Source organism: Sardina pilchardus, chromosome 1, assembly GCF_963854185.1.
Source record: "Sardina pilchardus chromosome 1, fSarPil1.1, whole genome shotgun sequence".
NCBI lineage: Eukaryota > Metazoa > Chordata > Actinopteri > Clupeiformes > Clupeidae > Sardina > Sardina pilchardus.
In genome coordinates, this window is record NC_084994.1 from 51,332,596 (window position 1) to 51,359,390 (window position 26,795).

A 26,795-nucleotide genomic window follows, 5' to 3' on the forward strand; every position below is an offset into this window, starting at 1 on the left:
TACAGCCATCAAGGTTTGTCATTAATTTCAATTCGATGGCGATGACTATTTTAGCCATGTCTTTAAACTTAATGTCTTCTGATGTGTCCCAACAGTGAATTCTAAGGCATGTGACATAGGTAGCAATGAAATTTGAACATAGTCAAACACCTTCTACATTAATTCTGCATGACGGGATACCTCAACAGCCGTTATCCCATACAAAGTACAAAAGTAACCTTCACTATCCCTTTCATAACATCAATATGACTCAGCTGATCTCACCACTATTTTTGCTAAGAAGCGCTTACATCACACATAGAGAGAGTCTCCACACTGTAAACTCTAGATGACTCATGGCTGCATCACAGCACAAACTTGTGCCGGAGACAACCATCTACCTCAAGCTCAGAGCGGTCATGAATACGGATCTGATTTAAAATGGGCCTCTTATGCAACATTAAAAGCATTTATTATCAAGTAGCCTATTAAAGATGTTTCTTAAAGCAACACTAAAGCACTTTTCATCTGTCGCACACATACTATTTGTTTATCCAGCAAATAACAGACAAGGTAGAATATGTGGCCTGATTTTATGAAAGTATGATGTATTGCGACATCAAAGCAAGTCAAATTTGTAGTTTCTGATGTCTCATTTCATCAAACTACAGATACACTACCCCACCTCGTAAAGTTACAAAGTGCGGTTATAGCCGATAGAGGGCCGCGAAGTGAAAGCAGAAGTGCCGTTCACCCTGTTACAAATTGATGAACCGCTGAAAAGATTTTGGAAACATTATTTTATGGTACAAAAAACTTTTTAGTGTTGCTTTAATTCCTTCATAGCTTATGTGCTTGTGTAATAGTAGCCATGCATACAGCAGCTGCACAGTAGGTTAAGTACATGAAGCTCCTTCCTAGTGCACTAAGAGATGTGCTGGCGACAAACACCTGTTCCCATGGATTTGAACCTCCTTCCTAGCACATCACATCCAGGTCCATTTACATGTCTATTGGAGTCTATTTACTTGTCTTTTGGTGACATTTACTGCATTTTGTTTCAGCCAAACTCATTGCATTATTATTATTTTTATAACAGTAACAAAAACGAATCAAGCATACTTTATGTATAGCCGTTTTATTTTTCCAGTATTCAAAAATAAATTACAGAAGTAACTGTACAATGCAACAAAAGAAAGGAATTATAAACATTCCATTTGCTTGGTGAGCATGGGTGGAATAGTTTGATGCTCAAGGCAAATAAAACAATGTTCAGAAATGTACACAAGACAATGCATTCTTCACATAAACTGCAAGTAGACCTACAGAAAACCACTGTTCTTTAAGCTATGAAAAAAATACCGAAAATTTTATAATTATACATTTACAACTCATAACACGTGACCTCAGTTGTGATGAGTTATTTTTAAAAAAGAAGAAAGGAAACCCTACTTAACACCGTATTGGTCATGGTGGAATTGGATGGAATTGTCGATGACATGTCATAATAATACACAACAGTGAATAATGCAAAAAAAAAAAAAAAACACTGGCCGACGTAAAATGTTCTTGTGTTTGTAGTGTATACTGAACAACAGTGCACAACATTAAGACAAGTCAGATTAAGCTTTTGAGTGTTTAACATCACAGAAAATATATGAATGCGAATAATCAAATCTCAAAATCTGAATGTGGATGATCATTAATGGGGCATCCTTCCACTGGTAGTGTATCATCTCGCATTAAGAGAACTTACTGTACTGTAGCTCCAGTCATGATGACGTAGTTCAACAGGAAAAGAGGGGTAATGGCACTGCTGAGTTCACAACTACCATTAGAATTACAACATCCAAACGCCTTTCCATCTACCTGGGGCGAGTGGAGCATCCGGACATTTAAGATAATCAATATACAAAATAAAGTATAGCAATCAGTATGTAGAGTTTGGTACTACAAAAGGTGGGCAGGACTATGGTCAGTTGTGTGCTGCCAAACTTGCCCAGCGAAGCTTTTGTTTACCTTGTTTATCTGTCTTGAATTTATGCTCCATCTAATGAATGCTAGGTGGCTTCAACTCCTATGGAGCAAAAAAGAAGGAGTGGAGAGGAGACGGTCTTCATAAAAATCCAACAGATGTCAGTCAAAGTAAGTACAGCCATCCACAGACACAGATAACAAAACCATAATTCAGAATGAGTATTAGAGGGGAAAAAAGTCCAAAACTCCAAAGTGCTGATCTGCATCCAACATGTGCTGTTCAAGTTCAAGTTAGGCTCTGTAAAGCGCCTTGAGACGTATTCATATGGTATGATGCTATGTAAATAAAATGGAATTCAATTCAATCAGTATACAGTGATCACCAAATCAGCGTGGTGTTACAACCAATAGGTAATGAAGCAAAAAGTGCATGTAATATGTGTGTATAATTATGTATATAAAGTCATAAAAGGAGTTCCTATAGCTAGCAAAAAATGTTGCCTTTAATTTTTCTTCTTGACATTGTTGTTGGAGGACAATCGTTTTCTCTGCGCTGGCAAGACGAAGCCCCATGAGATTTGACTCCTGGCCAGCTGCAATACTTTGGAAAGCACCTAGAGAATGTTTGCAGATGTTAGCATTGGCAGTTAGCATAGCATCAGCTGCAATTTAGTACAATCTTAATGGGCTGTATTCTCCCATCAGCATGCAAGTCTATTTACGTTCACTTGAGTTATGCATAGTCTCTCTTATATGTTCGATTAGCACTTACAGTAACGTTAGAATAAAGGCAGGCTAATTAAACATGATTTACTTAAAACAGAAGAAAACAAAGTCACAACCTGATGTAATTTGGCTGTCTGGTTCATAGTTTGAATGTTTTAATGACAATTCCTAATTTTGAAATGAAATCCTAGAAGGAAAGGATTTATGTCTATAACTATTCAATGTTTCCATTAATTATTCAAGTGAATGAAGAGGCATACATAAGGGTTACTTTACTGGCCCTAGCGCTACCAACTGGTCAAAGTTGGACATCCGTATACTTGATTAAAAAAAAAAAAAAAACTCTATGAAGTGAATTTCCGCCATACAGGCTTTTCCGCAATTATGGATTTTATCAAAAACATGAAAAAGCTATCATAGCCATATTTTGTCCAGTCTTCACAACAACATTTGCCATCAAAATTGGCAGCAAAGCCACAGCCAGAGAAAGTGAGCTCACAAGCAAGCAAGTACATGGACTTGGGGCCCCATTTTGAGAATGCACAAATTGCTGTAATTAACAGAAAATCATTTTGGGCGATTATGGTTGATGTGTTGGGGTTTAAAATTGAATCCCTGTGTGTGGTAGGCCTATTGGAGGTCCCAAGGCAGAGGTATGCAAAGTTGTCAAGTCAAACTAATTGCTATGGCCACCATATTGAAAGAAATGCTTTCACAGGTCAAAAATGTTACCCAGTCCTTACAAAATTTGGCATAGACAATTGTCAGGCCAAACCTCAAAGCCATGGAATTCATTTTTAATTTTCTAAAGCGTAAGCCCATCACAGCCAATGGATATCGATGGTAAAATCACCACACAGCAAGTGAGGTCATATCTCGGCAGCATTATAATGTATCATAAGAATAAGCTACATGCCCTGCTTCTAAATCGTTGCCTGGTCTAGACTAGAATGTTTCAAAGTGTGAGCTTGTAGCCATCTGTAGTCGGTGGGCTATATTCATCAGACCAGTTTTGCTGAATGATATTTAACTCCGCAGCTCACCCATTAAGCATTATCGCACGAGTGGGAGTGGTGTTGTTGGCCTACAGCCTTCGACTTCGTGCCTACGGCGAACCACAGCCGTGGCGATATAGGCCAACAACACCACGACCACGAGTACGATAACGCTTTTATACAACAGTTCCATTGCCAACAAACAAAAATATGCCAGAGTGCAATTTTAGGAAGGATAATTTATTATTTGCCATTGTTTTTTTTTTTAGCCCAGTTCCTCCGCTATGCGAAGTAGGCATAGCTCAGAACGTGTGTGGTTGCTATGCAACTGCTAAATCAAAGAACATGGAATGCCGTCTAAATCAAAGCGAAGAATCAACCGTCTCTGGATACATTGGCGGAGTGATTATTAGCTGTGAAGAGTCACCAGTGGTGATAGAACGCATCTTGTCCAATCAGATATTGCTAAATCGTTCCACCGGACCTAACTGCTGTAGAATAGTAGATAATCAGAATCAAAGATTCTAGAACAGAGCAAGATGGATCACTGGCCGGAGAATACGTTGGATATGTTGAAGTACATTCTAACGCTCCATGGGCGCCATTTTGGTAAGCCGAAAAGTAATAAATCGTGCCTTTCACACGGCCAAATCATTACCGAGTAACAAAACAAAACAAAAAACAGCTGGCAACGGCAAAAACAGCTGTTGAGGTGGGTTTATATGATTGGAACTGCGTCTGAAATGTTGCTGAGCTCACCAAAATGGCGCCCTGTCCTGTACTTCATTCTTTTGACGCAACTGATCCATCTTGCTCTGTTCTAGAATCTTTGATCAGAATCATAGTCTACAGAATTGTAAGTCAGAATGTAAACTGGGCCACAGAGGGTAAGCACAATTACATTAGCCTAAAACGAACTAGCCTAGTATAACCTAAAACTAGCTTAAATAAAATGCCACAGCCCATCCTGTTATCATTAGAATATAGACATTAAGAGGATAAATCATTATGCAAATACTTTTACTTGAAAGTACATTTAAAAACAGGTACTTTTTACTTTACTTAAGTAGGGTTGGTACTTTTACTAGAGTACATATTTCCCTGCTTATTGTACTTTTACTTAAGTACTGAGTTTCAGTACTTCCTCCACATTGGGGGTTGTCCAGTGGCAATATATGACAGAGGGGCATTAGTTGAGTAGCACGCAAGTCAAAGGGACTTGTTGGTGTCTACGAGTTCAAATGTGAGCGCAGATGCGTGTCTTGCTTGTCACACACATGCATTTAGCCAGCCAGCACAATGCCAGCTTTAGTGGAATCCTGCTGTTGTATGTCTGATGCAAGTAGATTGTTTTTGCAGAGATGTGCTCACTCGTTGCCAAAATACACAGTGTAAACACATTTGATTTTGTTGTTTACATTTACATTTTCATTTAGCAGTCACTGTTGTCCAACGTGACTTACATAAGTCAACTATATTACAGTGGATTACATTGTCCCTGGAGCAACTTGGGGTTAAGTGCCTTGCTCAAGGGCACAATAGTGGATGCTGGGAATTGTCTTTACACCATTTCTGTAGCCTAGTTCAAGTTACAGTTTCTGTATTTTTGTTTCTGTATTTATTCATTTAGCATACACTTCTATCCAAAGCCACTTACATGTCAATAATACTACAAGGGTCATTGTCGCTGAAGCAATTTGGGATTAAGTGCCTTGATTAAGATTAAGTGCCTGCCCAGGGACCACAGATGCAAATTAGCTGTATAGCTAAATCTGGTACAGGAATTGTTCTGTACATGGGCCCCTGTCAAATAAACAAAGCAAACAAAAAAAAAAAAAACAGTGGAAGCCAGAAACTGAACTCACAACTTTTCAGGCTACTACATGCTAGGCCAGCTCCTTAACCACTATGCTACCACCACTGTTTTCAACAAAGCTAAAGCCTTCCGCAACTCACAACCAATTACTGGTGAAATGTTCCTCCTTTTGTTATGTTCATCATTACACAACTTTTTCAGCCTTTTGTTGTCCCTGTCACAACTATTTTGAGACTAGTTGCTGGCATTAAATTCAAAATGTGCTTATATTTTCCATGAAAGTATTTTACATAGATTTCTATGTAACGTCACAAAAACATGCGTGCGCAACTAAGAGGCAGAAAACACCATAGAACAGCATAGAGCTGTGCCCTCAATGAAAAAATTATGAGTTTTAACGCCGAAAACCGCACAATTCGAAATCATGATGGTTAGACAATGTTCAGTATCCCTAAAGGAATGCATTTCTTTGCCAAAAACAGCAAAAAGACGATGTTATATTAATAGTCAAAATCAATGACAAACTGGCAAAAAAATCTGTAATACACTCTGACATGAGATGTTATCATACAAAATGCAGATTGTAGCTTACAGCAGCTGACTATTAGGACAAACTTTATAACATTGTGAACAGCCACCCGGCGTCTCTTCCCCAAGGCTGTGCACGCATCTAGTTTTGTTGGTAAACGGGAAACCGTTTTTGGACTATTGTCAATCAAACATGGGGTTGACATGACTGGTAAATCATAGCATTCTTTTTCTATTAACATTTTGCAAAACTTTAAAACATCTTCCAACATTTATCAACTACTTAAAAATCAGAGCTGAAATCCTTTGGTCTTACGTGCATGGGAGAATACGGCCCTTTGTGAATCAATTTCAACCCTAAGACATCAGATAACAACCGCTCACCTTTCTAGGAGTCCTCTGAGTAGCACAAAGATGAGAAGGAGAAAAAGAATAAAGATGGGAAATTTATTGAGTTAACAATCTAAAGGCCAGTGCCCATTGACAACGTCATTTGGAGGAATGCATCTAACTTTTTCCTCCATCCAGCCACAATGTTAGTTAAAATGGTGAAAACAAGACATTTAACATCTTATAACGGTCATAGGAAAATGTCAGTCAGTTGTCCGTTTTCGCTTTTGAGATATGCATGCCTGCCTATTCAATTAAAGGTAGGGTATGGAATTTGCTTTTTTGGCCAGTTTTGCAAAATCACTTGAAATCCTGTTCCTAACCCACGTACTCACTTCCAACTGAGTTGGAAGCACTGAAATGGAAATTAAACACGTCAATCATCTGTGGAATGGGCAGGGCTCGAAAAACTCCAGCCAATAATATTCTTAACCCGCTACCATCATTTCACAGCTTGCTCGTCAATCTAACAGTCTTCCTCCTCTTCTTCCTCCTCCTCCCCCGCGACCCTTTCGTGCACATACTCAAAGCTGGTGAGCTGCGAGCCACAGAGCCAGTGCTGAAACTAAACCAACTAGGCCTGCTGCACGTCCCCTATGTTCCCCTCTTTTTGTGTCACTTCATTTCTATATAAGAAAAGATGAAAAAATGCACACCCTTAGGAGGTGCTGGCACGGGACGAAACTTATAGAAAAAGATTATGTTGCCGCACACTCAGATCTCGATCTCAAATTTATTGACACCAACGTAGATAGATAGATAGATAGATACTTTATTGATCCCCAAGGGGAAATTCAAGAAATGAATGAAAAGAAACGTTTCGGCCAGTTGGCCTTTTTCAAGGTCACTTCATTTCTATACAAACCAAGACAGTGGATTCCTACAGAAACTCAAGCACCCACGCAATAAATAAGCTATGTAGCAAACATTACATTTTACCGTGACTCGAAGAGTGTTGTAAACCTGAGACCGAAACTTAACCGCTTGGAGCTACAGTGGAATAGGCGAACCAACGGGCCAGCACTAAACTCGGATATTTCAGAGGTAAAAGCCCCGGTAAGAACCAAACCAGATTCTGAATACACACACCTATGGCTACTGAAAATTGTAAGGTTCATTTATCAAATGTTATTTTGGTGTATTAAAAAGTAGCCTGGCATAGCCTTCCGTAAGCTTCCGCTCAATTTTCATTTCCCTTCACCATTACTCTGTACGATAGTACGAGGGTTTGGTATGACCAGGATAATTAAAAAGCTTTGTTGTTTTAGAATTTCGAAATGAAAGGGCCGGTAGCCTAATCATTGGTGCTTTTACGATAATGTATAAAATCATCTGCCTTGTCTGATTTGTGGAACTATTACCTACAACCCTTTGGAGGTGAATAAATAATGTAAAACTACTAGTTAGCTAAGTAACCTGCTTGGGGAAGTTGATGTGAGCGATTGTATGAAGAGTGGACTAGAGCTCATAAGTGCTGTACAGACGCCAGGCTGGCATTTCATTTTATACAATTCAAGAGTGCCTAGTCTGGCTCGCTCTCGCGCATCTGAATTCTCGTTCGTGCATGAAAGCGCCTCCATGGAGGGAGGGAGGGACTTGAGTATTTTCAAAATCTGCCGGCCGTTTCCCGAATTCCATACCCAACCTTTAAGACTTGCTGCCAAACCAGTATTTCAGGGATACCATTCCTCTTATTTCTGAACAAAACCTTATTTTTGCTGGAAATTAGCATACTGGTGTAGGTTCTTTCTACCATCTCATTGAAATAACCTTTTTACCCAGGGGCAAAAGGGGCAGCCGGGCCTACTGGTTAGGGTTTCGGGCTTGTGACCGGAGGGTTGCCGGTTCGATCCCCGACCAGTCCACGGCTGAAGTGCCCTTGAGCAAGGCACCTAACCCCTCACTGCTCCCCGAGCGCCGCTGGTTGGGCAGGCAGCTCACTGCTCCGGGTTAATGTGTGATTCACCTCACTGTGTGTTCACTGTGTGGTGTGTGTGTTCACTAATTCGGTTAAATTGGGTTAAATGCAGAGAAATGTAGTATGGGACTGCACTAGAAATTAGGAGATGGTAAGTTGTCTTTTTCAAAAGCTACACTGTGAAAATCTGGCCTAAATGTACATGTACCCATGTGTTGACTCCCTTGGGAAAGCAGCAGGAGTGCAAACCACATGGGCCGCCAGTGCATTTTGTTCTGTGAAAAAAGTTACAAATTCTAGCGTCTTTCCTGGCATTTCCTACATGGTCAATGGGCATTGACCTGAAGAGCTAGAAGAGGAAGACAAGGCATAACTGATTTTGAGTTTATTAGACTCAAAATCAGAGCTCTATAATTCCACAGTATACAAAGATAGACTTTGGCTAAAGTCAGACCCATCAAGACAAAGAGAGTGGACAGGGAGAAAGTCAAGACAAAATAGAAAGCTATATGAATCTTTAAAACACTTACCTGTTCCCACAACAGCTCCGCCACCTGGTCAATCATGCTGCCCACTTCTCTGAACTCGCCAGAGTACTTGGTGTATGCCCAGGTGCACAGACACACCAGTGCTATACCCATGATGAAATTACAAATTGTGGCTACAGAGTTTATGCCAAGAAAACCGGTCAACATGGATGCAACATACATGGAAAACATCACTGCAAATAATGTGGCTGGTGTACGGGCAGCATAAAAAATGTTTTTTCCATCGTTGTGCTTGACAAAATTGGCATAGGCCTCATCCAGTTCAGCCTCAAGCTGCTCCTGATATCGCCGGCAGAAATCCTCCCCACCCATTTTTTTGACTGACCGAAACTGCTGCACTGAGTCCTGCTTGTACTTGGCATGCCTGTTCTCCAGGTCTGTAGGAGCAATGTAGTGCTTGTCACCACCACATACCTGTGAAAAGTAAATGAATAATTTATCAAAAGATGCATAGATTCTTAAAAATACCTTCATTCTAAAGTCAGGTAAACTCCTGACTTTAGATGGGCATTACTCTACAGTAATGCCCATCTGACGGTCCAGTCTGCACAGAGTTTAACACTCTGTAAAGCGCCATGAGACATGTGTAATGTTTTGGCGCTCTATAAGTGAAATCAAATTGAAATTGAAACCGTTTCAGAATATCCAGAATGCGGCGGCGTGCCTCGTTTTTTTTAATTAAATATAATGTCAGAAAACAAAGCGGAGCAGATAGTTATATTCAAATCTGACTTAAAATGCTCAATGTTATACAATGGATTATTCCGTCTATATCGTTACCTCTTCGCCTACCAACATTATCTAGACTGTGCTGCTTGAGTGGCTTCAGTTTCTCTCGCTCAGACGTGCACAGCCATTGAATGTGCGCTTATACCAACACCACCCAGATTTATGCATCTATATGCATGTGGTTCCATGTTGGTGGAATGAGTTGCCCAATGCTCTCCGTTCCAGCAACAGCTTTGGATCTTTTAAGAGGGGTCTTAAGGCATATTTATTTAATATGCACTTAGTCCTTTGAGTTTGTGATGTGTTATGGTTTGTATAATAGTATTGTTTTGTTATAATTTGTCTATTGATAGAATTTGAAATTTATTTTGCTATTGTCCTTAAATTTAGCCATACCATGCTTTAGTTATTATTATCATATATAATTAACTGAGTGACTTATTTGATTGCTATTCTCATTTCACTGTTTTATTTCTCATTAGGTTAGTGCTTAAAATTATTGTTCTACTGATAATATTACTATTCTCCCTAGTTTGTAGTTATTCACTGTTAATTTAATTTGTATTGTTATTTATTTGTATGTCGCTTTGGACAAAGGCGTCTGCTAAATAACCATAGCCATAGCCATAGCCATAGCCATATTCCACTGCTTGATTGAATTCCCCATTGTCCTGCGTTCTTGAAGGGGGTGCATTAACCGTATGTTATTTGCACACCTATGAAGTAGTTCCAATTTGTTGACCGTGTCCCACTTGAATTATAATTCGCCAAACTCGTTGTGAAATTTCAATGAACCCCAAACTGTAAAATATAAGACGTTCAGAACTTAGTAACATTTAGCATATGACGGAGGTGGCTTTTAGCTAGTTGGGTGGCAGTAGGTTAAGAAAAATAGCGATCTTTCATAGTTAACGTTCATCAGAATCCTGAGATATGCCCACTTGACAACGGGAGAGAGAGAACTAACGACTGGCCTTTGGTCATAGCAACCATCTATTTAGAACTAGTAACCGCAGTTTAAGATATTAGTTGAAATGTGTCTGGGAAAAGTAGCTCAACAAACAAGACAGTTCTAGCGATTAAAATTTCACGCCGTTCGATCCGCTTCATGTCGGGCCGTTTTACCATCTAGAACGTGCATTAACTTTGTATAATCGAACGGCGTGTCGTTCATTATCCCTTACATATGAGGACACTAAATCAGCAAGTATTTCAAGATCCAGGACACTTTTGTTTTGTACTTTTGTTGTCTTTTCCTATTGGCCCACGATTCCATGATCAGTTGTTCTGCAAATGATCAAATGGGTGGCATGGCGGCTTAATGTAACTCTGAGGCTCCACGGCTCTGAGGCTCTTCATCATGGACTGGCCCATAGTTTGAGAAACATTGTGCTAGTCCATCACAAGAGGTTATTGAAAGAGGCCAGTTGACTTGACAGGTTCTTTCAGGAGGATCCTGACATTCACCATAGTACAGACAAGCCAATTAGTTGACAGATGTTTTGCCCCTAGCTGTGTGGTGTGCTAATAGTACATAATCATAATCAATGCAGAGAATGCTGGTCTTGCTGTCTCACCTGCTCCATATTTTTGTTGTACGTGTCCTTGGCTCCAGCAATAGCTGCAAGGTTGTTTGCTTCAGCTGTTGCCTATGTGTAAAGCAATACACACACACACACACACACACAAAAGATATGACATAACATTCTACCATTTAACTCACATTCTACCTTTTTACAAAATATGCAACCCTCCAGGGCAAAACGTGAATTGGGTGAATTTTTCAACACTTAATTAAAAACAAATCAATTCATTAAAGGAAATTAAAAAAGTATATCCAATTATGCAACTCAATGAAAGTACATTTTAGCAAAATTAGCAAAAACAATTGAAATGTGGATGCAACACCATCAAATGATGCTGAAATCTAAATCTGCTAATTTCAGCAAACACAGTGTATTTGTCCATGTACGTCAACAACAGGGTGAATCAAACATCAAAAGATATTTTTGTATATGGTTTAGATAACTGATAATAGATTATGTTCAAACCAACCTGTAACATTGACTTAGGATGTGGCAGTTCTTCTCCTTGGTATATCTTCATATAGGCCTAAAAAGTAAACATATGTATAAATTGATCACAAACATGACGACAAATATGATCTGAAAGAGATTTGTAAAAAGACCACTCACTTTAAAATATTGTACAAGATCTCTACAAGTGACTTTGGATCCACTGATCTCCTTCTCAACAAGGTTTTCAGGGGCCAGTAGTAATGGAACAAGGTTGATCAGCTCCTTTTTAAAATCGCCATCAATATCTGTTGGGATTGGAGAAAACTAAGTGATGTGGTCATGATCTAATGCCCCACAGAACAATACAAAGCTCACAGTGGAATGACGTTCCCCACAACTTTTGACAGGTTTTCATCATTTTCAATTCTTTCATTAATTGCCATAAAACACAGGGGCAAGTAGAACTACCATTGAGTCTGCCATCAAAGTTGGGGTTTGTGGCAACTCTGAGGCCTGGGTGAGGCAGCAGGAAGCAGCTGATGTTTGAGAAGCAGGAGTGTATGTGTTTCCTGACATTCTGCAACTCTTCATGCTGGTTTTGTTTCACCTGGTAGACACCAAGAGGAGGTTTTACTGAGTATCTCAACTTGAATAAAACAACAATTGAACAAAGTGCTAAATTGTATCATACTGTACCTGAAGCCTTTTATCTAAGAATGTCTTTCCTCCCTCGAGGCCATAAGCATGTTCATAAGGGTAACTCCAGTCTCTTATGAGGAACACTAGGGACTGCCGAAAGAAAGAGGGTGTTATTGTAACATCATATCAATATATTGTAGGCAGTTATCAAATAGTTGTTTTTGTTAGTGCACAATTAGAAAGATGGAGAGCTGCCAAGTGTTGGGAATGTTACATTTAAAATGTATCCCATTACAGATTACAAAATACAAGCCATAAAATGCATTTTGTAACATATTCTGATAGATTACTGAAAGTGAGTAATGCATTCTGAATACTTTGGATTACTGTACATCATCATTGTATTAACATTTATTAGCAGTGGATGAAACAGTTATATGAGGTTATGTGAAGTAACAACCATAATTAATATCAATAACAACCCAAAACCCCGCTTTACGGAGAGGATGGATCGATATCTAGGTCTATGTGCTTGGAAACACTGTTACAATACTGTCAGAAAACCTTGAGTATACAGATACAGGTATATCGTTTTTTCTGAATTTAAACAGATCAATGGGAGTTGCATGCGTTTTTGCAGTACACTCGGTCACGTAAGGAGAAGCTATTCTGTGCTAAAACATACTGGCTGGGTACAAAACTAATATCACAGTATGCATTAGTCTTCCCCTTAAGGCTATCAATATAAACACGGGGAAGAGAAAACAACCACGTAAGAGATACCCAGGCTACAGAGTTGGGTTAAAAATATCTGACGTTGAGTCAGAAAAGCTTTGGCCTACATGTCAGAAGACATATGCAGTCACAGCATAGCATTTTTGATTATTAGTTTGATTATTCGAAGTTATTAAATGTTGAAAAGGGCAAATTCACCAACTAAGTTGAGCATTCCAATTATTGACTGGATAAGATACTGTAACTGTTCCATCCACTTCTTTAGAAAGGTTCTATAGAAATCAAATAAGCATTTGTACACCACATATTCATCTTCTTTGTATCCTATCAAAACAGTCAAATCACTGCTGGTGTCAGCTGTTGCAATTTATGAGGACATCAAAAGCGCTAAATGGTTTATGATGAATGGCTTGTATGAGTGGCCTTAAGTTCATCATCAGTAAGTTATGCCCTGCCATCATGAGAATTTCTGTTGAAGTACTCTATAGTAGCCTACAACACAGGTATGCAATGGTGATCAGACTTCTTTACACCTCTTGCTGACTACTTGTAAGCATGTAGTGGTGCAACCTCTGTGCAAAACTAGCTAGGATGTCGTGAAATACTAATATGATCATGAATCATACTTGAAATGGTTTTAAATACACTTCTTCCATGGCAAGTCTTCCATATTCTGTAAAAAGCTGTAAAACAAAGCACACGTTGTGTTACTCTTTAATATACAGCGTACATGAATAGAATGAATAGAATGTTCATGCTGGATCATTTGTTGCACTATTCGGAGTGAGTGGTGATGTCCTGGGACATCCCCACTTTTGATGACTCATAGAATGCCTCTTGTCCAATCAGAAAGTATAACAAGTTAGATCAGAACTAACTGCAAATATCCCATTGTTGCAATAATGTGCAAGATCACATTAAAATAAACTGGAAAAACAGCATGTATGGGGTCATTTTCAGTCAGTGTGACTAAAATGGCAGTTTGTCGTTTAAAACATTAGGAAGGTCAGACCTTCGCTGCCACAAAACTATTGTAATTCACTGTTAGCTGGCCTACCTGCTTGTGTAATAAGATCATTACAACTGATTCAGAATGCTGCAGCATGCCTGGTATTCAATCTGCCAATGCAACTCCTCCTAGCAATTCTCCACTGGCTGCCTACAGTTGCCAAAAAACAATTTAAATCTCTCACTTTGGCCGGACACTTACTGGATCTGCTCCCTGCTATCTTAAAACTATGAAGCTATGCATCCCAAACCACCCACTGTGGTCTTGTGATGAGCGTCTGTTATGTCGACCAGCCATAAACGCTAGGTCAAATTCAAGACTCTTCTCCTAAGTGGTTTCTTATTCGTGGAATGAGTTGCCCAGTGCTCTTCATTCAAGTGGGGTCTAAAGGCATATCTGTTTGCACTTAGTTAATTAAGCATTTCTTATGAGTTACGCTTTGTATATTATAGTATTTGTTTTGTCATTATGCTGTTGATTGAATTGACGTTATTGTTTGCTATAGCTATTCTCCTTCACGTAGTCTTACCAACATTCAAAGTTGTTCACTGTTAAATTTAAGTGTTGTATATTGTTTTATTTGTATGTCATGTTGGACAAAAGCGTCTGTCAAATTCCATAACCATAATGTATGTAATTTGATCACTCCCCTTTCTGTTGTGCTCCTATGCGGTGTCAGTGTCATTGACCTTGTGGTTTCAAATTAGAGCTCATGTAATATTGCTATTCAAACAACAAATATAACAATAACATATAAAAAATGATAGACATTAGTATATTATACCTGAAGGTGCTGAAGATCATCTTCTTGTACATTTTGGGATAAATTATATACCTGAAAGACAAATGACAAATGTTAAATCCAAAACACTCTTCAGGATCAATACAACAAGTGGTTTACATCTAGAATTTAATTCAGTTGAAAACATACAGTACTAACAATATACTACATACTAAACACTAAAACGAGATTACACATGTACCGGTATTCCAAATATAAGAAAAGTGCTAAAATCATTTGTATTACGGTCACACTATCAAAACTGAAACCTCCACAAAAACACCTGAACAGTGGTGGAAAATGGCATTTTGAAATTGCACAAAATGCATGGAACTGTCCTTTCTTGCCTTGACAAAACATTAACAAAACTTTAACAAAATGTAATTGTCTGTGCTACTGGTAAAATGATGGTATAAAATCGGACATCCCAGACTAGTGATGATAATTAACACCTCAGCACACTACCCAGGGCACTAGAGTGCGATCAATGTGAACATGCGATGCAACCAAAATTTTTAAGAGTGCGACTTTTTCCTGGTTCGCACAGGTGCACCTAACGTCATAAGGGTCAGTGGGTGCTTCCCGTAGACTCACACACACTGCTTTTAACCTGCATCGGTCATGTGATAAGTTACCAGATTGGCTGCTAGTTTAAGTGATGCTGTGATGCAACAAATAATAGTATGACAATGTTGAATTGATTTGCATCTCTCAAGTTTGTGTTGCCAACCTACCTAGGCTATGGGATTTAGTTAATTTAGGTCTACTGTTGGGTTTCATGCCATTTCCGAAATAAGCTACACAACCTTAGCCTAGAAATCTAGACGGCCTCTCTAGCAACTCTCCATTTGACTTGGGAGTGGGACTCCGGACTTGGGCCGAACCAATCACATCGTGTATAGAGTCGGTGGACAGGCTTAACAGAGGTTGCGACTGTTACGCATCCTGGTACTTGAAAACAAGAAGATGATTTGTTTAGCGCTATCCTATTGCGTGGAGAGGGAATTTAAAAGACAATTAATAAACTTTTACATCTTGAGAGAGTTCCTTCTAGGTACAGTAACTATCCCGTTAGTCCACACGTCATGTCTATCATTAATGTAGTGCTCACCAAAATCATAGATATTAACATTGCAAGACACTTATCTATTCTATGATGCCAGAAAGATTTTGTTTGACTTGTTAGTTATTTGAACATTTATTTTATCTGATGACATAGAAAACATACTGGATTGCATCCATATATCCTTGGACTATGTGCGACTATTTTCTATAGCCTTAAACTGTGAGAATGAAAGCTAATTACTTTCACATTCTTCTTAAAGTGACAGGCACACAATTGGACCTACACACCACCACTGTAATGACATTAAGTGTGACAGTTTCAAAAATCAATATAAACCATTCAAATTATTAAATATGTTTTGCCATTAGTAATTATGCAGAATCATAATACACTATAAATTATTAACTTAAGATATACAGTTTATGAAATAAACAAGCCATCATTTTCCGTGCATGTGTGGAAGATCGAGCAGAGACTAGGACTGCCAACGATGCAAATTATCCATAGACAGTAAAAGATATGGACAGAGCCATCACATACAGTAGACGTCAGCAGAGACCAATGAAGCAAATTTCAACGGTTTTCCTGTTGGTCTCTCTGCGCAGGCTCAGGGGACGTAGGCACATAGTCTGACCGAGGTCTGACCTACATAAGCCATAATGGTGACGCTTTACTCTCTCTGGATGCATGCGCATTACCTAACCTATGCATTTTAAGACCTTTTTTCCATGACTAAAATGCACATCATTAACGAGACAAGATAAGACTAAAATGTAGTTTGAAAATAAAACCTTTATCAAAATTCTTCCCTCTTATTTTCCTTTGACAAAAAAATAGGAGACAACTGTATTTTATTCTAAATGACGAAGGCTACTATATAAATATCCCAATTATTTAAACCCGATAAATATTATAATTATTAAAATTCAAACCTCTAATACTGGATGACACAAGTGTTGGACAGAGGTTGTCAAAAAATCATCCAATAACAAATATGTAATTTTCAGTCATGCAGCAAAAGATACAATGACACAAATGTGCCAATTAAAGTAAGAAGGACATTTACAATTCAAAACAAAATTACATTCACCTGCACAGAGCTGATCATGGTACTCAAAGCGAAAAGAGTAGCGCAGTCCTTAATGGTGGACTGACTGTCAAAGGCTCCCTGTGTGTCAATAAGCAAAACAGCAACCTATGGCAAACACGAAGGGTTCTCACAAAAGGAACAAGATCCAGCATTCTCAGAACCAATTACTGATGATTAGCTGTTATTATTATTAAAGGTGACATAGAATGGAAATCATTTTTTTCTTGGTTTTCATGAATTATGAGAGGTTGTGCATAAACAAAGAGCTATCATGAACATGAGGCATGGTTGTGCCCTCCTTCATATGAAAATCTTGAACTTAAAAATAGACACTAAAATGGGGGATTCAGCAAAACTGCTTGCTTGTGATGTCAGACATCAGAAAAAGTTTATTTTTCTAAAGTTGAATATATACTATTTTAACATCAGAGAACACAGTGCAATACTCAATTCATCCATTCTATGTCCTCTTTAAATTATGTAATAATATGAAATTGTTTCAGTACATATTTATATTTTAAAGAAGAATCCGCACACTTCAAGTCTTTGTGCAAAAAAGCTTTACTGAGTGCTAGCTTTCGGTCGTTAGACCTTCATCAGTTTACTCTTAATCCTGCACCTCACACGGATGAGCGGTGATGTTTTACTTTTTTGTAGTACATATTTAGATAAAGCACTACATTATACATTTTTCATATACAATACACAACACACAAATACATTAACAGCAATCACAAACCATTCCTCATCAGTTTACCACCTTGTTTCCATCAGGTTTCTCCACTACAAACACTTCACTCCATGCCAGGATGCCTGTGGTTTCACGTTCACAACCTCCTCTCCAGCTGAAGCCTGTCAGGGGCTCATCATTCCCTCCAAGCCAGGAATCTGAAATCTGTAGTCAAAATGGATGGACTGATATGATCAGTATTACATATTTTGATTACAAAACCAACACAAGTAGTTTGGTAGAGCATATGGGAAATATTGTATTTATTAAACAATAGGTCTGCCATCAGTCTGTGTCTGATAACAATTAGGGTACAATACTGCTTGGGATAAGAGAAGAGAATAACATCGAATTTTGATATGGACCAAAACTCATATCCCGGTATTTTTAGGCCATATGACGATATACTACGGGTGTAAAGATTCACCGATACGGATTGGTAACTGATTTGAGTGGTTACGATGGACCGGTTTAAATGTACTAAGAACTGGTTTTAAAATATCAAATCGGTCTAAAGCTGTGCACATTTAATGCAAATAAAACATTCACAATTGTGAAAGCAAAGACGCATAGAAGACAAATAGCTAAATTGTTATTAAATCTAGTCTGAATGCAGCATGTCCTCTTTCTACAGTAGGCTATAATGCAACACAACACAGATTTATTTGTGTCCAAAATTCTGCAATTCCTTAGCCTGGGTGCAACCAAATTTTAACCCCGCCTATATGATTTTCCAGCGAGAAGTTCGGTCTGACATTTCTCCGTTGGGCTTGCACTATGCGCTGTACAGATCTCTCTGGACCAATCAAATTGTCAGAGTGGGCTTAACACGATAATGGACAGATGAACAACAGTGACGTTCACAGCTTCATGCATAGGTTGATTTTGATTGCAACAGAAACGCTATGGCTATGAATGCATATTTTTTCCATGCAGTTTGGCCTTTCATTTAGCTTTATCACGGATTCACACAACTATTTCTGAACACTTAGACTAACGTGGATATGTGGGAAAACTGGTTTCACTTTCACCAAGGTAAAACAGCATGTTTGCGTGATGTTGTTCTCGTTTGTTTGAAATGTCTGTTTGCTCGTTGGGCTAACAACACCCTTCCCCAGCTGTTCATTGCATGTTTGTACAGTTTGAAGGAATTATTTATTATTAATAACGAAGGAGGGGAAATGTTTTCCAAATAGCCTACGGTATCCTGCTACATATTTTGTTGTCTTAGATTTCGCCATCAGGTGTTGTACAAGATAGATACTGACAGCGCAATAACTTTCAAAAAAGCCCAGCAGATATAACCTACGTTATTGCCTAATTCGTTGCTTTGTTTGGTTAGGTCTATCCAATGAGTGCAGATCTATCCCCCCGGCCCTGTGTTGGTTGAAACACGCCCCATAATCACAGCTGAATGGATTAATTTCAGACTCACATTCACATTCCAATAATTGTGAGGATGACGTAGTCAGGCTAGCGATTCCTGCATAAGAACTGCAAATATTTTCTCCAAAACTGCATTTTTTACACTTGAGGTAATGCCGTTTTTTTTTCTTTTTCTAAGGGTTATAATAATAATCATGTCTGGAGTAGGCCTAATTGGTGAGGTAGCCTAACCTAACACCTGGAGTGAGAGAGAGAGAGAAAGAGAGAAAAAGGAAAGACAGAGAGAGAGAGAGAGAGAGACAAACACACGTCTTTTGGTGTACTGCTCACTTGCAATTTTACATTTAGTTAGTTTACTATTACGAATAGTTTCCACAACTTAAAGGATAACTCTCGCCAAAATGTATCTTAGAATGTTTCGGTGAAACAGTCAAACTTACTTAAATGCAAGTATTCAAAATGTCTTTTTCCAATTTTCCAAAATAATTTATTTATTTGGAATATTTATGTTTTATATAATTTACTGCAGCCGGCTGCTTAGCTTTCTTCATATATTTGGAATTTGATGGTCTAAGTAAAGCTCTGTTTCAGCCATGGTGATGACATTTCAAGCATCTTGACAAAGCAATCTACTTCACAGTGAGTTACTGTTGTTCTGACCTTGTTATACATGTACCGGAGCATGAAATCCAACAGGAAGGACTTGCCCTTACGGAAAGCTCCAGCAACAGACACCACTACAACGTTGAGGTCTCGGATGTGTTCCTGCAGCAGGAGCTCCTCCAGGGTAACCTCGTTCAAAGCAAACCCATGATCATCCTCGTTGGCCACCACAATCTGGACTGGCCCATCCATCTTCTGATCTTCTACGAAGGGCATTGCATCTCTGTCACACAGAACTTTTAAGCCTTTCTGAATGGATATGTCCTGAACTCCATCTACACCTGAAAAAGGAAACAAAAATTATTACAGTGTTCTGATTGTTTGGATTTAAAGGCCTGAGTAGTGGATTAAATACTGTAGACACCAAACCAAAGTAAGCTACTTTGAACACATTTCCATTTCTAAAAACATTCACAGCAGCTGAAAGATTTATTCCAGAGCTATTCAATTAGTTTGTAATGGGCACCAGTTCAACTGAGGGGCCGGACAAATGTGAGAAATGTGAAATATGAGTTATGACTTTCTGTATACAACTACAATGCATTTCAGAGGAACTGCAAAGTGTGCTTGCTCAGGTGTGGTTCGCCAACGGTCCTGCACACAGTGGAATTTCTGTTAAACTTGGCTTGATCCAAAGATTCTAACAGTACTTCATTTTTGAAAATCGGACTAACTGTGCGTTCAGACCAAAACCGTCAAAAGCGTCAAAGTCGCTGGTGAAGCTCATAGCCCGACGCTCAACCCAGTTCGGCGCCGAAAGCGTCAAAGCCATGACGTGAAACATTTGAACAAACCACAAGCAGCAATCCTGCGAGTTTGACATTCTGATTAGTTGACGCCGAACCGTGTCATAGCTCATTACCATAAAGTTAACTGAGGTTCAACTTTTTTTTTACGCCCGTGAAGCTCATGAAGCCACGCTCACGCCCAGAACGCTTTTGACGCCGGTAACACCGACTCTCCATAGAAAATGAATGATTTCCGGCGCTCTTGACGGTCTTGGTCTGAACGCACAGTTACAGGGCAAAAGCTATGAGCATTACTGCAATGTCCAAAACACATTTAGCTAATTTCAGCGCCTCCTAGGGGTCAAAGGGCACCACATTTTTGGTTTGGTTACCATTTTTGTTTTTTTGTGAGATATGACCTCATATGACCCTTGCTCAGCTGCAGTTCATCAACATGGACAGTGTATTGCAATAATTATACTGTTCCCTGTGGTTGGTAGTAGGCATAGGCGATTGCAGCAGCGGACTAATATTAACTAGGTGTGCAGACTGGACCATGCTTCTCTGTTTACTTTTCTGGCAGTACTACTAACCAGAGAAAAGTCAAATACCGCTGCTGAGAAATTGATCCCTCAAATTGTAATGTGATCATTGAGATGCAAGGCCAATTTCTAAAATTTTTCATTGTTAGTCTGGCGTTATAATTTATTTGCCTCTGCAACTAGAAGGACTGGATGAAATATGCTGGAAATGGTCTCCACTGATAAATATCACACTGGCTAACTTGGAACTGAGGTCCTACTGTATGTCCAAAATGTCAAACTGTCCCCTTTAATTCTAACCAATGTTCATTTTAATGTTGATCCCTGCCCCTCTATGTCCACTTAACAACTCTTAAACAGCTCCAAATGAAAAAAGGTGATGGCTTAAAAAATATTTATAGTTTTATAGTGGCCCAATTGAAAGGCTCAGTTATCATGATGATGATATTCAATTGAATCATAGCACTGGGCAGGGTCTTTCAAGAGGGTCTAAAGGCATATCTAGGCCTGTGCGATAAATCGCGATCTTGATTCACCCCTGTGTGCGGTTTAATTTTTCATTGATTTCGATTCTCATTCTCATTTTGAGTCATTTCATTTATGCATCACAAACGCTACTATTTTCTTCTTTGAGTTAGAAGAATATTAAGGAAATAACTTATATGGTTCCAATAAACACTAGAACGTGACAGATTTCGAAAAATGATGCACGCATTGGACAAATGCTACTCCCCTCCTGCAATCAATTGAAACGTTATTCAACTTTCTGCTTAAGTGTCTAAAGAAAAGGGGCATCAATTGGCCATTTAAGTGCAGTATCAAAATTACTTATTTATTTTGTAGACATTGCACATTGCCTTTTAATGCTGACATTGTATAACTAGCTTAATGTTTCTTGAGCCAACTCCACACACCTGTAAATGAAGGCTTCAATGAAAAGAAAAAATGGCCATGCATTTATGTTTATAGGCTTGTTGTGATAGGCAATGTGCTATAGATGCCCCCCCCAAAAAAATATGTCTGGTAGGCCTAGGCCTACTGCCAATTAGTTCTGTCATGGTTCATGTGTGCAATAAGCATTGCACTTTGTAAGGGAAAAAATCGTGATAACCAATTCTAAGCTAAAAAATCGTGATTCATATTTTCCCCTGAATCGTGCAGGCCTAATCCCTTCTTTAAAAAGATCTATGATAATCTTCCATTTTTATTTTCCACATTACAGTACATATGGACGGACGTCAATGCTAAAAACATATTGATCTCAATGGTGCATTTTGCCCATGGGGAAAAAAAAAAAGAAATTCAACCTACTGAACTCTGCATTTTGTTGTCTTTGAACTTGTACTCGGCACAAAGACAATAAAGTTTAATCTAATCTAATCTGACCAGTTACTTAACAGAGGTGGTTGTGAATCAGTTTCACCTGCTTTGGTGTCATTGGTGTAATTTCACCCCACGCCTCGCTGACCAGCAGTCTCCACGTTGCACGGCTCATAGTTTGAGAAACGCTGCACTAACGTGTTGTTAGGTTGTAGGTTCTCAAAAATACGGAACAAAATGTGACTTTTATGTGTCAAATAGGGGACGATTCCGTATTATAAGGAACGGTTGGCAACCCAAAAGTAGTCCAACTCGTCCAGAATGGCACACAAATACGTTCCTTCGCCAGAAGGATTGCGGTCTCTCCCAGTGAAGCATCAGGAGCATGGAGATTTCAGGTGACAGATGCTCTAGGAGAGATGGCCAGGGTGGTAGAAGGTCCTTCATCTGCTCATGTGCGCAATGAATAACAGTAGAAGCCCTGCCCGAGCCCTACAAAATGGCCCCCAGCAGACTGGTGTGAATGTCTCTGACCACACTGTCAGAAACAGACTTCATGAGGGTGGCCTGAGGGCCCGATGACCTCTAGAGGGACCTGTGCCCACTGCCCAACAATGTGGAGCTAAATTGACATTTGCCATAGAGATTGAAAAATTGGCATATCCACCACTGCCACCCTGTACTTTTCACAGAGGAGAGCAGGGGTTCATCAAAAATCAAGCATTCTGCGTTAGTTTTGGCAGGCCGCGCAGTCAAGCCCGCTGTCAGCTGCTGTCAGTTTCTTATTGGCTATTCCAAACTCAGCCCACATCAGCTGTTCCGCTCAGCTGATCGTTCCCTTCGCTCACAAGTGGTCACTCTCATTAGGGCGTAGTGTTAATTTCGTCAGACGAGACGAGACTAAATATGTTCGTCAACAACCTTTTTTTTCGAGACTAAGACGAGACGATGACGAGACTGAACCAATGTCCTGAAACGCTGACTAAGACTATAATAAAATGCATTACTGTTGACGAAAAAAGACGAGACTAAAATGTTTTGCATGATTGAAAAACTAAGATAAAATCTCTCTTCGTTTTCATCTACAAAATGAGAAGACAGAATATCTATGCTACCTGTTAAGCATTCAGAATAGTCCAAATTAATTCATGGGCGGCAGCTTTCCTGTAGGCTAGCTATGTGCTGTTGCTGTAACCCTGTGGCTGCGACGACTCATACTACGAGTCAACCCCGAGGAGGAAGAGATCCAAAGCCTGGCTCCATTTCACTAAACGTGATGAAATTTCTGCTGTCTGCAACCAGTGTAGTATTGTTATCGTGTAAGGGTAGTAATACCAGCAATATGTTAAAACATTTGTCCGTGAAGCATGGGATTAAGCTCCAAGAGTGTCATGTGTTCGACAGCCTACGGAGGGGTGCTAACGTTGCCCGGTCTAGGGCTCCAGAGTGCATATGCGCCCAAAATGTTCGAGTGTGCCTGAAAATAATTCTAGGTCGCACTGGTGCACCTGACGCTCGGGTGAAAGCATACGTTTCCTTCACATGTTTTAATTGTAGACTATGCGTGCAACTTAGCCAAACTGTATAGAAGTAACCCCCTTGGCCCGCTCTCTCTCCCTCTCCCTCTCTCGTGCGCCTGCCCCTCGACATGCACTTCACAATCGTGAAAGCAATGACGCATAGAAGACAACTAGCTACATTAGCCTATAATAATTTCGGTTAGCATCATAGCGTAGGCTCCTGCACAAATTTGATTCAAACTCTTGCATTCAATTTGACTGATCATCTCAATGTTTTCCAACTAAGACTCAAAAGGGCCTGTCCCAAGGAGAAAAAGTATTAGCTTACCTTGCAACTTAAACACACGTGGGGAAACTGAACAGTCCAACCAGTAGACTATAATAAGCTAGCCAACTATGCTACTTTGTTTACAATTTGAGGCTTCAAGCCGACAGCTGAATTAAAGAGGCAGAGTTGTAATATGAATAGTCATGAATGTCATGAATATCAGAAATGTCAGTAGTATAGATTAGAATATATAAAGAATTATATTATATATACTGTAGGCTATATATACATCTTTATAATTCTTTATAAAGAATATGTATATTCCTTATTGTGTTTTGAATAAAGACAAGCTTTTTCTACGCCTTATTGTTAAAAAATCATTCACATAATATGAAAGGAGAGCGATAAAAGGTGACTTTTTGGCGTTAAAGGCGATGCAATGAAAAATGAGGGTGCACCTACATTTTTTGGGAATCGATAAGAGAATTGATAAGGAATTGGATTGATAGGCAGAATCGATAATGCCATCGATATTGATAAAAACGTATCAATACCCATCCCTATATGGGACTACGTTTAGGCGCATAGTGCCATCTAGTGTAGCGGAGTAAAACATTCGTAGGCCTACTTTGGGTCTGGTCTGGATATTATTGGGGGAAAATTGAGACGTGTGAAACACATACAGTAGCTGAAACACTATTTGACTGAAATAGTAGCCTATTCAAACGTATCTTGTTATATAAAAAAGACTCAAATGTTTTGACTAAAAGTTGACTAAGATACCTTGACTAAAAGTTGACTAAGAAGTTTTCTTTTGACTAAAACAAGACTAAAATTATGAGACTTTAAGTCGACTAAAACTAGACTGACAAAAATGATATTTGAATGACTAAATATGACTAAGACTAAAAAGAACATTTCGTCACAAGACTAAGACTATGACTAAATTAAAAATAGGTGACAAAATTAACACTATTAGGGCGCCTTATTTATTTATTTATTTTTAAGCTGCATCAGTCTGTTTACCATCATTGCTTTCTCTGCTCGCTGCTTTGCAACCTCTCCCAGTTTAAACTGGACCGGGAGCCCCCCCGAGGATGCTGCTGTTCCCTGTCTTGGCTTTCCATGGAGCTCATGGAAAGACAGGGAATTTCCTCTGAACAGAGCCATACCGCCAAATACAAATAAAGTTGGTTCTAAAGATATTTCTGTCTTGTGTATTTTTGACTGAAGTGGTCCTGACAGAAGGACATGTGGAGACTTAAAGGGGTCTGGAGATGTCGTGCAGGACATTATGCTGTCTGCAACATCATTCAGCATGACCGGTTTGGTGGTGGGTCAGTGATGGTCTAGAGAGGCATATCCTTGTAGGGATGCACAGACCTCTACAGGCAACAGCACCCTAACTGCTTTTAGGTGTGGGGGAAATCGTAAGACCCGTTGTCTGACCCTGTACTGATGCAGTGGGCCCTGGGTTCCTCCTGGTACACAGCAATGGTCGGCCACATGTGGCTAGAGTGTGCAGGTAGTTCCTGGAGGATGAAAGAATTGATACCACTGACTGCTCCTCAACCTCCCCTGACTTAAATCCAATAGAACATCTCTGGGACATATATATACCACAGACTGTCAAGGAGATAAGTGATGGCTGTGTCCACATCTGGGAGCAGATCCCCCAGGACACCATTTCACATCTCATTAGGAGCATGACCCAACGTCTTCAAGCATGTGAGGCCATACGAACTACTGACTAGCATTTTGAGTTGCTGCAATGAAATTTAGGCAGAATAGACTAGCCTGCCACATAATTCTTTCACTATGATTTTCAGGGGATCTTTCAACTCAGCCCTCTGTAGGTTGATCATTTTTGTTAGAGATGCACCGATCGACCGGCCGCCGATTGGAATCGGCCGATTTTCACGTGATCGGCCACGACCGGCGACCGGCCGGTCAGTCTGAGACATGCCGATTTTATGCCGGTCAAATGCACTCGCACGTACATGTAACAACATCACACTCACACAGCTGAGTTTGCAAAGTTTGATGAAGCTAGGCCAACAGTCAGGGCTGGATAAAGCGCTAATACTGAGTTTTTCTATGCAGCGAACGCTGTGCTTTGCCATATAGCGTGGAATTTACTATACTAAGCTGTCACTTCAGGTTACAGCGCTCATCAAAGCCCGTCCTTGCCGCTAATTGCGTGCCCACAGCTGAACCACAAGCGCTATCAATAAGCAGCGACATAGCCTTTACTCAATTTAAGGCGAGACACGGCAGGAATTAACATAGTTTTGCTTCGGTTTGCCAACTTATCATGTATTCTTTCACACTACTACAACAACTAAGTCCGATTTACACATTTAGAGGTTTATTTCATTACCTTTTGTCTGATCACGCCTGTATATTTCTTCTAAATTCGCCAAAAGTTAGCATTCTAACGTGTCATAAACTAGCCTACCGCGACCGTGATACAAAACATATCATGCGTGGTGTCGTTGGAAAGCTGTGTTTCGATCTCCTGCATGACGTTATGCCATCCAAATATGGACACTTCCTTAGTATCCGCAAGCAATCGCGAAAGTTCAAAGAAGAGTGTGGACTGAGAATGTATGTCATTTGCTGTGTTAATTTCAAGGCTTCTCAAAATTAGTTTTTTTGGTTGTCATTTTCCAACATCTCAGCCTATGTAGCACT

At 39.5% G+C, this 26,795-nt stretch overlaps 1 protein-coding gene across 3 annotated transcripts in view; it reads right to left on the reverse strand.

Annotated features, from left to right (window-relative positions):
- Positions 1-1,101: 1,101 nt before the first annotated feature.
- The window catches only part of LOC134095581 (atlastin-2-like), a 33,496-nt gene continuing 7,802 nt past the window's right edge, over positions 1,102-26,795 (reverse strand). For 2 of the 3 annotated variants that reach the window (XM_062549204.1, XM_062549220.1), the window contains exons 2-14: positions 19,721-20,004; positions 17,705-17,839; positions 16,945-17,049; positions 14,792-14,842; positions 13,625-13,681; positions 12,321-12,413; positions 12,093-12,231; positions 11,802-11,929; positions 11,662-11,718; positions 11,184-11,255; positions 8,860-9,291; positions 6,406-6,420; positions 1,102-2,570 (exon numbers count right to left, since the gene is read on the reverse strand). In XM_062549204.1, coding sequence (XP_062405188.1) covers positions 2,460-2,570; positions 6,406-6,420; positions 8,860-9,291; positions 11,184-11,255; positions 11,662-11,718; positions 11,802-11,929; positions 12,093-12,231; positions 12,321-12,413; positions 13,625-13,681; positions 14,792-14,842; positions 16,945-17,049; positions 17,705-17,839; positions 19,721-20,004 — 1,679 coding nt within the window. In that variant the 3' untranslated portion in view covers positions 1,102-2,459. The remainder of the gene's footprint in view (positions 2,571-6,405; positions 6,421-8,859; positions 9,292-11,183; positions 11,256-11,661; positions 11,719-11,801; positions 11,930-12,092; positions 12,232-12,320; positions 12,414-13,624; positions 13,682-14,791; positions 14,843-16,944; positions 17,050-17,704; positions 17,840-19,720; positions 20,005-26,795) is intronic. The other variant, XM_062549211.1, reaches the window with a different exon arrangement.